This window comes from Crinia signifera, chromosome 7 (assembly GCF_055691185.1).
Source record: "Crinia signifera chromosome 7, ASM5569118v1, whole genome shotgun sequence".
In the NCBI taxonomy this organism is placed as follows: Eukaryota; Metazoa; Chordata; class Amphibia; order Anura; family Myobatrachidae; genus Crinia; species Crinia signifera.
The window spans coordinates 104741238-104757181 of record NC_139223.1 but is presented as its reverse complement, the minus strand read 5'-3'; the positions used below and the strand labels follow the sequence as shown (position 1 = coordinate 104757181).

General features: G+C 44.1%; 1 protein-coding gene across 1 annotated transcript in view; it reads right to left on the bottom strand.

The window, feature by feature from the left end:
* The window catches only part of LOC146020448 (calcitonin gene-related peptide type 1 receptor-like), a 235192-nt gene that overhangs the window by 39878 nt on the left and 179370 nt on the right, over positions 1-15944 (bottom strand). The window contains 1 exon segment of the mRNA XM_083153589.1: positions 5909-6035. Within this exon segment, the coding sequence (XP_083009715.1) occupies positions 5909-6035 (127 nt within the window).

Genomic DNA, 15944 nt, shown 5'->3' with positions numbered 1-15944 from the left:
GTGAGTCAGGGGAAAGGGCAAGTAATGAGTAGTGTAGTGGGGACAGTGCTGGGAGACCAGGCAGAGGGGAGACAGGGGAGGGCAAGTAATGAGTAGTAGGGACAGACTAGTGCTAGAAAAGCAGGCAAAGGCACAGGCTGGCTGGCAACACAAAGAAGCAGCCCACGGCCTCCGTTAACCACCACCACCACCCCACCCCCCCAGTGCAGCAAGGATAAAAAATAGCCATCTATATATAAATAATACAGCTAGCAGGATTCACCTGGAAAGTCCCTCACTGTGTCCTGTGCTGGGTCACGATATCCCTGGTGGATCACTCTGTAAGGCTGCAGGCTCCTCCTCCTTTTTCTACAGTAGTGGCAGTGAGGTGGCTGCCAGGCTGGAGCTTCTTTGAGCCTGTCAAGGCTTAATGTGCCAGTGGATCTGTCATGCTTCCGTCTCTGCATGTGCAGAGACTCAGGTAGCACAGGCGGGTCTGCCGCATGACATCAGCGGCACTTGCAGTGCAGCTACATAAAGTAGCTGTCTCTTTCTCCCGGCTGAAAGATGTACAAGACAGCCCCGGGACCGTGACATCGCACTTGCGCGGGTGGCATGCGGTACACTGCCCCAAGCCCAGCCCGCCACTGCCTGAGAGGGAAGTCAGGAAAGAATGGCCAGGCAAGTAAGTAGTAGTTGTTGTTGGGAGTCGGGACAGTGGGGACAGTGCCGGGAGAGCAGGGGAATGAACAGAGCGCCAGCGCATACCCCGCCCCCTACAAACGCTGCGGCTGTTCCTCTCTCAACTCGAATCCATGATGCCGGCGGCATCACGTCGGCGACGGTGGCATCTAGCGCATGCGCAGTTCATATCGCGCAAGCGAGGACACGGATGCGGGAGAAAGGGGCCCTCTTCCGGGAGATGTCCCATGATTCCGGGAGTCTCATGGACATTCCGGGAGAGTCGGGAACCCTGATATGGATATCCTCACAAAGAAATAAGGATTAAAAAGGGTTGAGATTACCTGAAGGGTAAAAAAAGGGGCAGACTAGATAGGCAAAATGGTTCTTATCTGCTGTCAAATTCTATGTTTATAACCAGCTGCAGCAAGTTACCTGACACTATTCTGCCACAGTTCAACTACTTACCAGTAATACCAGCCTCTGTCATTGAGATACTGACCGTCCATTTATCACTACCCTGCATCTATTTCCAGTGAGACCATCTGCCTCAAAGCAGTATTCTGTCATCTGATCTCGCCTTGAAGTCCTAGCTTTTACAGTAGTCCAGTTTCTGCTGTTGTTGCCTAGTCAGGACAATTTTAGTTATCCTGTATTCCCGATCCAATTAACCACCAAGGAGGCCATCTTTAATTTATTTTGTATCCTCATTTCCTGTTATTTCACAGAGGAGGCTATTTTCAGTTATCCCTGAGTTTACCAGTTTAGTTATTGCCAATGAGGCAATCTGTTGTGTTACTGAGAGCATTCCGGCACCCTGCATAAAGTCAGAAACAAAGTTATGTTTTTACCGCAGTCAAGCGGTCATTTAAACCTAGAGACAAGATGAAGGAAAGCACCAGTGGACCCTCTTTGGTAGCAAAAAAGGATCCAAAATGCCAGGTACCCACTGATCAGAAACAGGAAGTGGTGAATTTGGTGGCACAGTACCAAGATGTGTTTTCTGTCATTGCGGGAAGCACACAGATCATCCAACATGATTTGGTAATTCCTCCCGGGGTGGTCATTAAAAAAAGCCCATATTGCATACCTGAGGCAAAGTGGGAAGCGGTAAAACAAGAGATGTTATGCTTAGGGGTCATAGAGGGGTCAACCAGCGAGTGGAATAATCCCATTGTCTTAGTACCTAAGCCTTTTGATTTTGCTTTACGATTCTGACATGACTTCGATAAATTAAATCAAGTTTCTCGCTTTGATTCGTACCATATGCCCTAGGTTGATGAGTTGGTTGAAAATGTAGCCAAGAGTCAGTATTTTACCACTTTTGATTCCCACAGGGAATATGCAGCTGCATATTTAGACAACATTGTTATATTCAGTTCTGACTAGGAATCACAACTACTAAAGGTGGAGGCCATCACACAGGCCAAGTCTAAGAAATGTACCATTGGTACAGATGGGTCTTCTCCCATCTTGGCAGGGGATGGCGCTGGCGTCGCCAGCCGCCATCCCCCGCCAGCGCCATGGCGATGGTGAGAAGGGGACGCGCGCGCACGAGAGGCGCGCGCGTCCCCTTCCGACGGCGCTTCCATCCGTTTCCCCGGGTCTCCGCCGGCTTGCCGGCGGTAACCCGGGGTCCCCGCCGCCTGCCCGCACCCCCCCCTAACCCCCCCTAACCCCCCCGTCTCCCTGAGGCGGAGACGGACAGGGTTTCCGTCGCGCTAGCGACGGAGACTGAGACGCGCGTGCGCGTGAGACGCACGCGCGTCTCAGTCTCCTCGCTGGCGTGGCTGCTGGCGGGTCCCCAGCGCGTACGTTCTGGCGACCCGCCAGCAAGGATGGCAGTAGTAACATACTGTACAATTTACCATTGGTCTATTGGTAAATTTACCATTGATTTACTGACTCTTGGCTACATTTTCTACAAACTCATCAACCCAGGGCATATGGTACAGGGCATATGGTATTTGGGTACATTGTGGACAGGTTAAACACCAACCTGGTAAGATAGAAGCGGTTCTCATTTGGTCTAAACCCAAATGTAAGTTGCATCTTTGGGCATTTCTCTGTCTGGTGGGTTATTACCGCAAGTTCATTCGGAATTTTGCCACTCGATTGGCTCCACTAACAGAATGTCTTAATAAACAGTCTCCAGTCAAAATAATGTGGTGTAGACCAGTGGAAACCACTTAGCAATATTTAAGATGAGCTTTATGTATAGAGCCTGTCTTGCAAGCTCCTGATTTAAAAAAATTGTTTGTGTTGCAGACGGATGCCTCTGGAACAAGATTAGGAGCAGTCCTTTCCCAGAGGTATATGGAGAGGAGAAGCCAATCCTCTACCTTAGCCGTAAATTACTGCTCAGAAAGTGCAAGTATTCAACTGTAGAGCAGGAATGCTCGGCAATTAAGTGGGCAGTGGAATCCTTAAAATATTATTTGTTGGGAAGAGAGTTTTTGCTGGTCACAGACCATGCTCCCTTGCAATGGATGCACATGGAGGTGAATACTTGTGTGGCCTTAAGCCATTTAAGTTTGAGGAGTTTGAACTATGCTGTGATTACCTGTATGATGCTTGCTGTAACCAGAGCCGGCCCTAGCCTAAATGACGCCCTAGGCAAGATTTTGTCTGTTGCCCCCTAGCACCGCCACTAGTTCCACCTCTGACCCAGCTCCCCTTTCCCAGCACCATCAACCCTCATCATAGCAGTCATCATTTTGGTGCTCCTACCCGCAATATTTTAAATAGAAACAGTGCACACAATCGGTGCGCAGCCCAAACAGGGGTGTGTTCTTGCTGGGAAGGGGCATGGCCACACAATAGTACCCCCAGTTCAAATTATGCCACACAGTAGTGCAACTTTATTCACATTATATCATGCGATGGTGTCCCTTATTCACGTTACATCACACAGTAGTACCACTTTACCTTATATACATTACTCCTCACATTATTCACATTATACCCTAAGAAAAAAATCCTGAGAAAATATTGTATTTTAAGCACCTTCATTGTCACACTGCAACTCAGCACAAAGCAGTGTGTGCTGGGCAGAGGAGAAGAGCTGCAGCTGCTGCTGTCACTTAAGGGGAGGGACTCCAGGGCCCCCACTGGGCCCTTCCATCAGACTTTGGCCTGGGTAATTTGTACCCCCTACCCCTTTCTCTCGGCACCCCTGATAATACCACACAGTAATGCGCCTTACACATGACACACATTATTAATCTCCTTATAACCATAATGCCCCTTACACATTATGCCAACCCTTATTAATGCCCTTCATACACATAATGACACACATAATGTCCCTTACACATATGTTGCACATTATTAATGCATTTATACATGACACACATAATGCCCCTTACACATATGCCGAAGACTATTGCACAACCAACCCATCCGCAGACAGCACTCGCACAGCCGCTAACACTCTGACCTCTGCCTCTGCTTGAATACAGATGTTTCCTCATACATCTTGTCTCAATAGGCCATGCAGCTCCTGGCCAGTTCTGCTAATGTTGGGTGCATTTTTTGCTGAAAATTCGTCTTATTTGGATTGTTACGACCAGCACACACAAAGAGCTTCCAATGATTAAAATGATATGTGGCATGCCTATATTCTGTGTGCGACTGTGGCTGTACCTGCATACGGAATGCTATGTTACAGTGATTTCCATGAATACACTATTTCATATGCAGATACAGCCTCACTCACACATAGAATATAGGCATGCTGCATATCAATTTAATCAGCAGAAGCTGCTGATGCCCCTAGGCATTCCAAACGCCCTAGGCAATTGCCTAGTTGGCCTATGCCTAAGGCCGGCCCTGGCTGTAACTATACTTGCTTATGCTGTGCACCTGGTATGCTGTGACCTGCCCCAAAAATAAAGAACAAGACTTCATCTTGATCCAGTGTATGTGATCCCTTCAGGCTGATTCTCACAGAATAATTACCTTACTGTATTGCATTAAGGACACTCCTGATCAAGTACTCAACTTCTTTTGTTGAAATGCAACCTCAAACTTGCAATTAACCTCCATCGTGCTTCACTGTTACCTGCAGGCACTCATTGTATCGCTCTCCAGCCCTTGCTTGAACAAACTGCCTTCATTTTCAAATTTTGACTAATCAGTGAAGAGGATCTTTTGTTTGCACCCCAGTTCGTATGTTTTCAAGAACAGTTGAGTCACCTCGCCTTGTTTTCACATAGAAGGCATCTATTTTTGTCTGCAACCCTTCCAGGAAGAAGTCCCTCAAGGCCTTTAGAATAGGGTGGATGAGGAATCAATTTATGTAATTTATGTAATTTATGTAATTTATGTAATTTAGCCATTGCTACGGTTGACTTGCAGGATATTCGTGCATCCTGCCCACTGTACCTCTTGAACGGACACTGGAGTGGCAGTGCCGGTAGGAGACAAGCCTGGAAGATGTAGCTCTCAATGTGCAGTTCTGCAGTAGCCGCAAGCCCTCTCCCCTAAGAACAGTCAGTAGTGCTAATCCTTCATTATATACAAAACTGCTGCCCCCCTGTGCATCCTTCAACTATATTATCACCTCCATAGTACAGATGGCACTGTGCAGGCCTTCCCACCTGCTATTGCATCCATCCTGCCAGTGCATCTCATATTACACTCTTATGCCCCATTTCATTGCGCCAAGCCTAGAGATATGCCCCCTTCCACTGAGCGAAGTTACAGTGGGTAATGAGGGGTGATGGTTCTGTACTTATATGCTTCCATCCCCTCATACTTTTTTAAACAAACAACTAAATATACTTAACTTAATGATTAAACTAAGGGGATTATTCAAAGTTTGACATAGCCTTTTTTTCATAATACAAACATTTTCCTAGCTGATTATCAGGGATGGCAACAAACTAATTTTACATAGCCAGGATATTAACCCCCACACACGTCATCATGCCTTGAATGTGCTGTGTGAAGACGTCACTCACATCATGACACAATGGTGGCTTCATGGTATGGTGTTAATCATATCACCAATGTCCTTCTTTACTGCTGCACACTGAAGTTATTCATGGCATTAAATAGCGGGCCAGGGGAAAGACCATGATGACACAAAATTAAGCATCACGCTCCACACTCTTGCCTTTTGTACCTCTCTTTTATCTCTTGGACAGAAGTTAGAAAAAGTACAGAAATATGATTCAAGTGTTTCAGAATAACTTGTCTTACTGTACATAACATCTACAATGTCAGAGAAAATGATGTAACCTACCGGGTTGCTTGCAATTAAAACTTGGTTGTTGGCCACAGCTGTTAGCAAAATAATAGTAACAATTGAATTGCATACAAATGAGGAAAACAGATTTTTGTGTAGTGTAATTCTCTGGCAGCTTAGATTTCTACAGGAAGAGAAGAAAATACAAGGATTAAAAACACCAATATAAGCCGTCACTATAAAAAAAATATTAGGTTTATACATACAGTATTAGCCAAACCAAAACAATATTGGCAAACAAATTATGGCCCTAGTATTCAGTTTAGAAATAAGTGAAATAATTTTCTTGTTTTTGTAACTAACCACATCAAATTAGTCCTATAGGTAAAAGGGGACAAATTCCAACCAAAAAATTAGTAGGATAATTAACCATGGAGTATGTTGATGAAGTCCTGGTAAGTTTTTTATCAGTCTCCCTTTGATTTTTTCCAAAAAACACTGGACAGTTAATAGGCATCTATCTAAATTAAATTGACCCTAGAATGTATGTGCAAGTGACAGTAAAAGTTGATAGTATGCTAGCATTCTCTGATAGTAGAACGCTCCATAAGGGTGTTGATTAATATTTCCCTCTACCCTATACTAATACACAGCCCACCACCATATTTATGTTCATGTTCAACCTCTTGAAACTTTCTGTTGCCTTTGTTGTAAGCGATCAGTGTAAATCACATCTCCAGTGTAAAATACACTGGAAGCCATACAATAAAGAGAACATATCAGTGACAGCCAAGCACTACAGACAACATTCCACGGGACCATAATACAATACTTGGTTGATCACAGAAACCACCATATATAACACAGAAAGCATTTTAGTGATTACATAATATAGAATTATTGTGACTGCCATGCAATAATATGCCATCATCATTAATTAAGATCATTAAATCTTTCAGCATCATCTTAAAAATCAAATTCAACATTGCTAACTGCTTTATAATCAGTATCTTTATAATACAGTGCATTCATGGTGTGAGGGAACGTGAGATTGGACATGTTGAGTGTGGAGAAAATTCTGAGGCAGTGCTAAGTATCAGTAGGCAAGAAACCCCAAAAAGGCATCAGAGTATCTTTGGACTGTCTACTCACATACCCTGCCACCTCCCTCATTGAAAATGGAAATAAAACATAACAGGTTTCCATTTTAGAAAAATTCCTGGTAAGGTCCAAAGTCTTGGTGCTCTAGGTTAACTACAGTACTGGTTTTTCAGTTCTGTAAACACAGGATAATGATACTAATAGTTTAAGTAAGGCACATAATGTTCAAATTCTGCCAATTTGTGGAAATGATAAGTAGGTCCCCAACTCTTGCCTTTTTAATCAATATGCACAGTGGCCTAACTACACAGGGTTCAGAGGATGCATCTGCTTTGGGGTCTGGTGGCTTGGGGGGGGGGGGCTCTTGAAGTTTTTTTAAAAAATATACAGTAGCGTTGTGTGGGCAGTTGCTGATACGCAGTCTCTGGCTCCCCTGCAGCTTTGTTAAGCGGGATCGCAAGACCTGGCAAAAGAGAGATGCAGCCCTCTGCTGCCAGCATCGGGGATTGCAGGGAGGAAGCCCATCAGCACGGATTGGGACGAGGAGTTCCGGTGGGGGGACTGCAGGGAGGAAGCAGGAGGCTGGGGATCACAAGGGTGAAGCTTGGTGCTGGGGATCGGGAGGAGGAGGCCTGACGCCGGGGATACCGAGGATGAAGCCTCTGGATCACGGAAAAATTAGCTTTCACTGAGGGGGAGGGGGATTAGGTAGCACAAAGTAATGACTGTCATAAAACTTTTAAACATCTGCTCTCTCTTCTCTACCCCAACCCTCTCCCCCTCTACACCCCCTCTCCTCCTGTTCCCTCTTTTCCTCCTCTACCACCCCCTCACCTCCTATACAACACCCTCTCCTCCTCTATACCCCCTCTCATTCTCCTCAACGCCCCCACACTCCTTCTCTACCCCTCTCCTCCTCTACCACCCCATCTCCTCCTCTACCCCCACCCGCTCCTCCTTTACAACCCACCCTCTTGTCCTCTACACACCCTCTCCTACTGTACCCTCTTTCCTCCTCAACATATCCCCTTTCCTCCTCTACATCTCCCCGTTCTTCCTCTACAACCCCCATCTACTCTTTACCCCCCTCTCCTCTGGTACAAACCACCTTTTTTTCTCTACCTATACAACCCCTCCCCTCCTCTACCCCCTATTTCCACTACACTCCTTTCTCCTCCTATAAAATCTACCTCTCCTCCTCTACAATCCCTCTCTCCTCCGATACATCTCCCTCTCCTCCTCTACAATCCCTCACTCCTCCTCTACAACTCCACCTCTTCCCCTCTAAACCCTGTCTCCTCCCCTACATCCCCTCTCCTCCTCTTTGGGGTTAAATAAATTTAGCGCATTGTGAATAGCATTGTGAGAGAGCTCCCTGGGGCTATTCAAATCAGTGAGCAGCTCCTGACTCGTGGATTCTGGCTTGCACCCTAGGAGTAATGCGAGCAGAAATCTGATAAAAATAGCTTAGCAATGCTGTTTTGTTCCCTAGTGAGGCAAAAACAGCATTGCGGCAGGCCACTTTAGTCAGATACTGCAGGTACTTGTGACTAAACACCTGAGTACCGGCATTCTCCAACATAACTGGGAGATATTCACAGAGAGCTAAATTAAATCGGCCTGAAGGTGTATTGGAGTGACAATGGGGGGGGGGGGGGGGGGGGGCTCTTTCAAAATATAGCTTGGGGCCCACAATGTACTAGTCACGCCCCTGACCATGCACCACTTGTGAAGCCTCTTTTTTGCTGCTAAAACCAGCTAAACTGTGATCTAAATTGCCAAATTGTAATTAATTCTATTCTGTCTATCTGCTGGAAATAAGGAAGACGGTTTACTTATTATGAAGGGTATGTGATCCTTAGCTGGAAACTTCACACAGGCCATGGGTAAATCAGTGATGTAACCTGATAATTTTTTTAATTACAATTAGTGCAAAGAAATTGTGCAGGTGGCTTGGGAGTCTGAAATGATATAGTTGTTTTGTATCTATTTTAACACTGGCCAAATGATAAAACCTTCCAAATTTGTGCCTGTAGTGAAACAAGAGGACAACATGGAAGAGTTTAAAAATGTTATGTCTGAAGACAGTTTTTAAGACAACAGACCTTAATTCAGGGCCAGCAAACCCAGATACAATTGCTATATGCTGAGTTGTCTTACAAAAGGAATGCTGGAAAGGAGAGTAATGTGCTGAAAAAACTTAACCCAGCTGATGACATTGAGGCATTCCGTTAAACCTTTGAAGTCCAAGCCCCTCACTTCCGACACCCTTATTACTAAATCCCGATCTACCCCCCCAACTCCCTCACGTTGTTACCATTATCAGTCTGGTCCAAAACTGGGATACTGAGGTTTAATCGTTTGATCTGCTCTTTTTCAGACCTACAACAAACTTATAGACTTCCCATTAGCTCTTTCTGGGCTTATTTACAAATAAGACATTATATAACCAAATTACCTGCGTGCATTAGGGAGCGAACTCCAACCAGTTTCGAGCCACTATGTCTCTCTGAATCCCTACCATGACATCTAGTTTCCATATTGTATAAGCAGTGACTTACTAATCCTCCCTTACTACTCCATCCATTTGTCTCAGCTTGGCATAAAGCGTTAAATAGAGAACTAACACAATGGTCTTGTATCTTCCAATACACTTACGCCAGTTCTACCTCATTACAAGCATTCGACAAGATTGTCTCAATATATTGAAATTAAATGGTTTTTATAAATATTCACTTTTTTAAGGCCACACATTTCTCTGTTTTTAGCTCCCCCCCTTTAAAAAAAAACAACTTATTTATGTAATGAATATATTTGTCCAATCAGTGCTGCTACTTTTTATCTTTTCCGTTTTATAGTGAAATTATAAAGAAAAGGAATGTATTTTTCTGACTCAAATGTCAGTGAATAAACGTCGTTGATAAACTACAAACATGGCCGCAGAAAGAAAAGATTGTGGGAGGACAAAGATGGCCGCAAGCATAGGACGGTCAGAAAGCAAGCCATATCGAGAGGATAAAGATGGCCGTGTGCGGATCAAGATGCAGGAGCACAAAGATGGCCGCGAGAGGATGGAGATACGGGAAGACAAAGATGGCTGCAATACGTTGGCTAACAGAGCGAAGTAATAATGACACCGTCTAGCTGTCATTTCCAGGAGCACAAAGAGGATCGAGATGCGTGAGGATAAAGATGGCCGCGATATAATGATAACATCCCGCCGGGTCACTTCCGATGGCCGAAACATCCCGCCGGGTCACTTCCGGCAGAAACAAGATGGCCGTGGCGCCGGAAGTAGATAGAAGATTTCCCGGCGACCGGGAACATGGATAGGACATGCATGCATAGACAACTAAAGGGGAGGTTATAATCCACACATGGTAGAATTAATCAAGACACACATGCAGATAATAGATTCATCAGGAGGGGTATATAAACCCCATTCAGTGCTGGGCTTAGGCACCTTGAAAATGATCCTCATATAGGATTAAAACGCGTTGCTTGACCCAGCACAAGGGGAGCAGCAGACCTCATCAATTGGGACTCAAGGATTGCCAGGAGAAAAAATAAAACAGGGCCCCGTTTTTTCCTAATACCATCTGGACTGCTGGAAATCCTGAACCTATGAGATGAGTACCCTAGCTCTCTTTTTATTTTATACCATTACCCATTTGTAATAAAGGATCATCTCTTATATATATTTGTAGTGGAAACCCACATTTATTTTAACCTGCTGGTCCAGGAGAATAAAGAACTCCTGAAATGCACCTTTCCACACCATCAATGTGAGTACTCTGAAAGCGGAAGTTCCCCAAATTCATACCTCTGTTTACTAATCATAAAAAATTGAAATGATAAAATAGAATTTATAAGCAATTGTATGAGTTGGAAGGTTGGAAGCCTTCTCTCTCTTGTTTTTCATATACTAATAAGAGAAGTTCAGAAGGATCATACCAGATCTTAACCCGAATCAGGGAAGTAATGTGTTTATAGCGCTTTGTAATAGGTGAAGGGCAATTTTTGTCACAAACTTTGCCCTGACCATGTCCACCAAATGTTCCCCAACATACCGGAACATAACTGGAGATGTGGCCACTCACCAGGTACGCCCCTTCATATATGGTGCCATTGCCCCACCATAGCCGCTTTTTGGAAACAGGTTCACTGCATCACTAAGCAGATCACAGGTCTGCCAATTCCGGAGACTCCTGAATTCTGGCTACTAAATTTAATGGATAAGCCCATATCTCAATGTAAGAATTCTCTATTGTGACATTTTATGAATGCTGCTAGAGTTACTATTCCATGTTTTTGGAGAACCAATGTACTACCTAAATGGTTTCAGAGTATTGATTTCTAAATGTTGATTGAGGATTTAACCTACTCGTTTAAGAAATATTCTTCTCAATTCACTACCACCTGGTTTAACTGGCTCCAATTTAAGGAAACAATGGAATATCAGAACCATATGATACCGTCCTAAATTGCGGCGGCCTGGGCCGTGATGGCGACAGGATCCTCCTTCCCTTTCTTATATCTGTTTCTTTCACCCAACTCCCCTCTTATTTTCTCTTCTACTCCCCTATCTCTCATTACAAAAATAATAAGATGATTATGATGTTTTTCATGTTACACAGATTTGATACATCTGCAAATTCCATTTTCCAACTTAGTTTATTTCCACTTTTGATACACTGCTGTCTATTCGTCAATGTACTTGCTTAAGTGGTATTAATCGTGTATTGTGTGACACGATTCCCAGCCTGCGGGGCATTAAAGGGCCCGCTGGCACTTGTAGTGCCACAGTAAAAAAAATAGTAAAATAAACACACACTGACACACAATAAAAATACATCCAAAGCCCATACATACTGATACTTACCTATCTTGAGCCCGTAGGTAGATCCCTGGGTCTTGGTCCGGTGTCTTGTCCTGATCCGGATCCATGTCGGCATTCGGCTCCATGTCGATGTCCATGTTGGCGGCGTCTGTCGGCGTCCATCCGGGTCCAAAGAAATCCATGGGGGACCTGTGGAAGGAAATCCAACTCACCCAGGTCCTCCTGTGAAAATCTGTTGCTTGATCCGACGTAGTCCTGGTCTTCTGTCACCTTCTGTGACATACCGGCGACTCCAGCAGCTCCCCGCATCGGACTGTGAATGTTGAAATAATGATACAAATGATGCTGCAAAATGAATATGCTTGAATGTTAATTCTGTGAGAGAAAAGCAAGTCATTGCCATAAGCTACCGAAGACTGGGAAGCAGCTAAACAATAAGATACAATAGTATACCATAACACATTAAATGCCTTAGCACCAATGAATACAGGCATGAACACATGCAGTATTAAAAATATCCACTAGATGGCAACAGCCACATTATAACAGGATAAGTGCCAGAGGATTAGTGAGAAGTGAAACAAATGAAATCACCATCTAATCAAATTGCTCTGAGCATTTGAGCACCAATCCAGGTGACTTAACAGACATTATAATAAAAATACCACATATCAACTTGAACCTGTTTTAAAAGCTGACCAGAATATTGTGAACAAAGCTGCCAAAAAACAGCAATAGCTACTCTGTGAGAGAGAGTAAAAAAATCACAAATAGACCTGATATACTTAAATTGAAATCCTGTGACAAGCTGCCTCATAACAGCAGCAATAATAAGCTGCCAATATTAGCAGCGAGCAATTTTGCTAGAAAGAGTAAAATCACAGGATAAGCTGCCAAATAACAGCGAACAATAATAAACCGCCAATAATAAGCCGACAATAACTCTGTGAGAGAGAGTAATATTGTAACAAACATACCAGGTATATCTAGATTTAAACTGTGTGATAAGCTATTAAATAAGAGCAGCAAGAAGTAACTTCATGAGAGAAGAGTATAATCAAATACATCAGGTATACTCTAAAACCAATAGAACTGCATCCCAGTGTAGCTGCATAAAGCAAAGGAGATATTTAATACCAGACTCACCTGGATATTATTAAACCACCCCTGTGCCACCTAATAAGCACACGCGTGCCCGAGTGGAGATTATTAATAGAATAAACTCTGTGATATTTTCGTCTCCCTCATCTTTTCCTCACAAATAAATTATATCCACAACAGCATCACTATAGTGTAACAGGCATAAGGGAAACCATTTTAATCTCTATCAACACTATGGTACTTGTGAGTTATCCGAGCTGCCGATTTCTAAATCGGGTCGGATCGGGCACATCGCATCGCATCGCATGCGACCATCGGATGCGATGCGATGACCCGATTTTTCCATAGGAATCAATGTTAAAATGGACTGAGTCCATTTTAACATGGAATTCAATGGGAAAAAGGGGTCCTTTTCATACCCCTACTATCCAAGTGGGCATGGAGTTGGATATAAACCTGTGGCGAGCGTAGCGAGCCACCGAGCCGGAAGCGTGGCGAGCGTAGCGAGCCCCGCGAGGGGACACAGAATACCGTCCCCTCGCGGGGCTCGCTTCGCTCGCCTCGCTACGCTCGCCACAGGTTTATATCCAACTCCATGCCCACTTGGATAGTAGGGGTATGAAAAGGACCCCTTTTTCCCATTGAATTCCATGTTAAAATGGACTCAGTCCATTTTAACATTGATTCCTATGGAAAAATCGGGTCATCGCATCCGATGGTCGCATGCGATGCGATGCGATGCGATATCGCATCGCATCGCATCTGATTGTATGCCTTAACTTAAGGCATACAATCAAAAAATCGGCAGCCCAGATAACTCACAAGTACCAACACTATTTCTATCTTTCGTGCACTAGCACGTCACAGTATATGTTGTGTGTATGTAAGTCTTGAAAGTTTTTAACCTCTGATTTATTTCACAAGCCCATAGAAGGAGGCCACCCTGTGGGATCATATATGCTAAAAAATCCACACAGGATGAAGTCCTCTCTTCTTTTTACTGAATAAACTAATAACAATTTTAATTAACTAAAGCAGAATATTCAATTGGCAAGAATATATCTGCTCTTTCTCTTTGGTGTGCATACATTGTGCAATTCTTCCATTCTTTAACCACTGTCTTACCCTTATCTTGCCCGGATAGCACCCCCCGCCCGACTATACCTCCAAAAAGGCGGCTATAAAACTAACGAAATCCCTAACAAAACACAGAAGGGACAAATCTAAGTGTGTGCGGACCTCCATTCCCTCTCCCCACCCCCCATATTAATGCTATTGACATGGCCTGCAGGACTACTTCCGATCCTGATCAAGGAGGAAATTGACATGGAGTGTCTTGCTGGTGTGATGCAACAGGACCAAGATATTTAGGTGTCACTGGACTGCTTACAGTCATAACCACCGTTTCTGAACAAAACATAACAGAGTATGTCTCTAGGTGGCCAACATCCTTACCATACTAAACATAAGCTACATATGGCAAGACAAGTGTTGCCGGATCTAGAAAAAAATAATTCATTTTGGATTTTACAACCCCTCTACAATGACATTGGGCATCGACCTTGGCAGACAACGTTGATGGCATTTCTATGTCATGACTAGTGGCGGCACTAGGAGTAAGTGGTTCTTGTTATTTCACTATTTTATCCTCCAAATTTTGGTTCTCCATTATCTTTCTGGAGTATCACTGGACTGGAATTATACAGCAGTATCACTGGACTGGAATTATACAGCAGTATCACTGGAACGGACTTTAATGGAAGTACCAATGGACTGAATTTATGCAGCAGTATCATTGGTCTGGAATTATACAGCAATATCACTGGACTGGAATTATACCGCAATATCCCTGGACTGGACTAGTTGTATTCAGTATCACTGGACTGGACTTTATTGGCAGTACCACTGGACTGAAATTATGTAGTACTATCCCTGGACTAGAATTATACGGTAGTATCACTGGACTGGAGTTTAACGGCAGTACCAATGCACTTTATCTGCAATACCACTGGACTGAACTTATGCAGAAGTATCACTGGACTGGAATTATACAGCAGTATCTTACTTGTCTACCCTCCTGGAATGGCCGTGAGGATCACGAAAATCGTATCCGGGAAGGTGGGCAAGTCCCCCGCAATCCACACAGCCTCCACAATCCTCCTTCAGCAGGTGTCCGCAGGGACCTTTGTGAGGTGAATTGCATGATCGTAGCCACGCTTCCAGCTACTGGGTAGCCAAGTTACTGAACTTTGGCATTTTGAATTTTACATGCCTCTATGATGACATTGAACATCGGCCTTGGCAGACGACGTTGATGGCATTTCATGTTTTATGTCATGACTAGTGGCAGGAGCTTCAGCACCACGAGGAAGTGGTTCTTTCACTATTTTATCCTCCAAATTTTGGTTCTCCATTATCTTCTTGAGTTTCTCTGGACTGGAATTATACAGCAGTATCACTGGAATGAACATGTTATATAGCAGTATCACTGGACTTGACTTTAGGACAGTACCAATGGATTTTATTGGCAGTACCAATGGACTGAATTTACGTAGTAGTATCACTGGACTGGAATTATACAGCAGTATCAATGGAATGGAATTATACAGCAGTATCACTGGACAGGAACTGCAGAAGTATCACAGGACTGGACTTTAACGGCAGTATCACTGGACTTTAATGGCATTATCACTGGACTGGAACTGTAGCAGTATCACTGGACTGGACTTTAATGGCACTATCACTGGACTGGAACTGCAGCAGTATTACTGGACTACACTTCTTCTGTATCTCCAGAGTGCAACGCACATTTCTCTCCCCCTTTCCAGGACTGGAGTGAAGATGGTGCTAGCCGCCCACCTTATAAAGGGTGTTCGGATCTCGCAAGATCCAATGGTGGGATCTCACATGCTCTGAGCATGGGCAGGAAATCCCGAACAGGCTCAGAGGCTAGGTTCAGATTAGGGGTGTTCCGGGGTGTCCGGATTCCTCTAATCCAAACCCGCTCATCCCTTATTATTACTATTTAATACACACACAGTGCCATTCTTT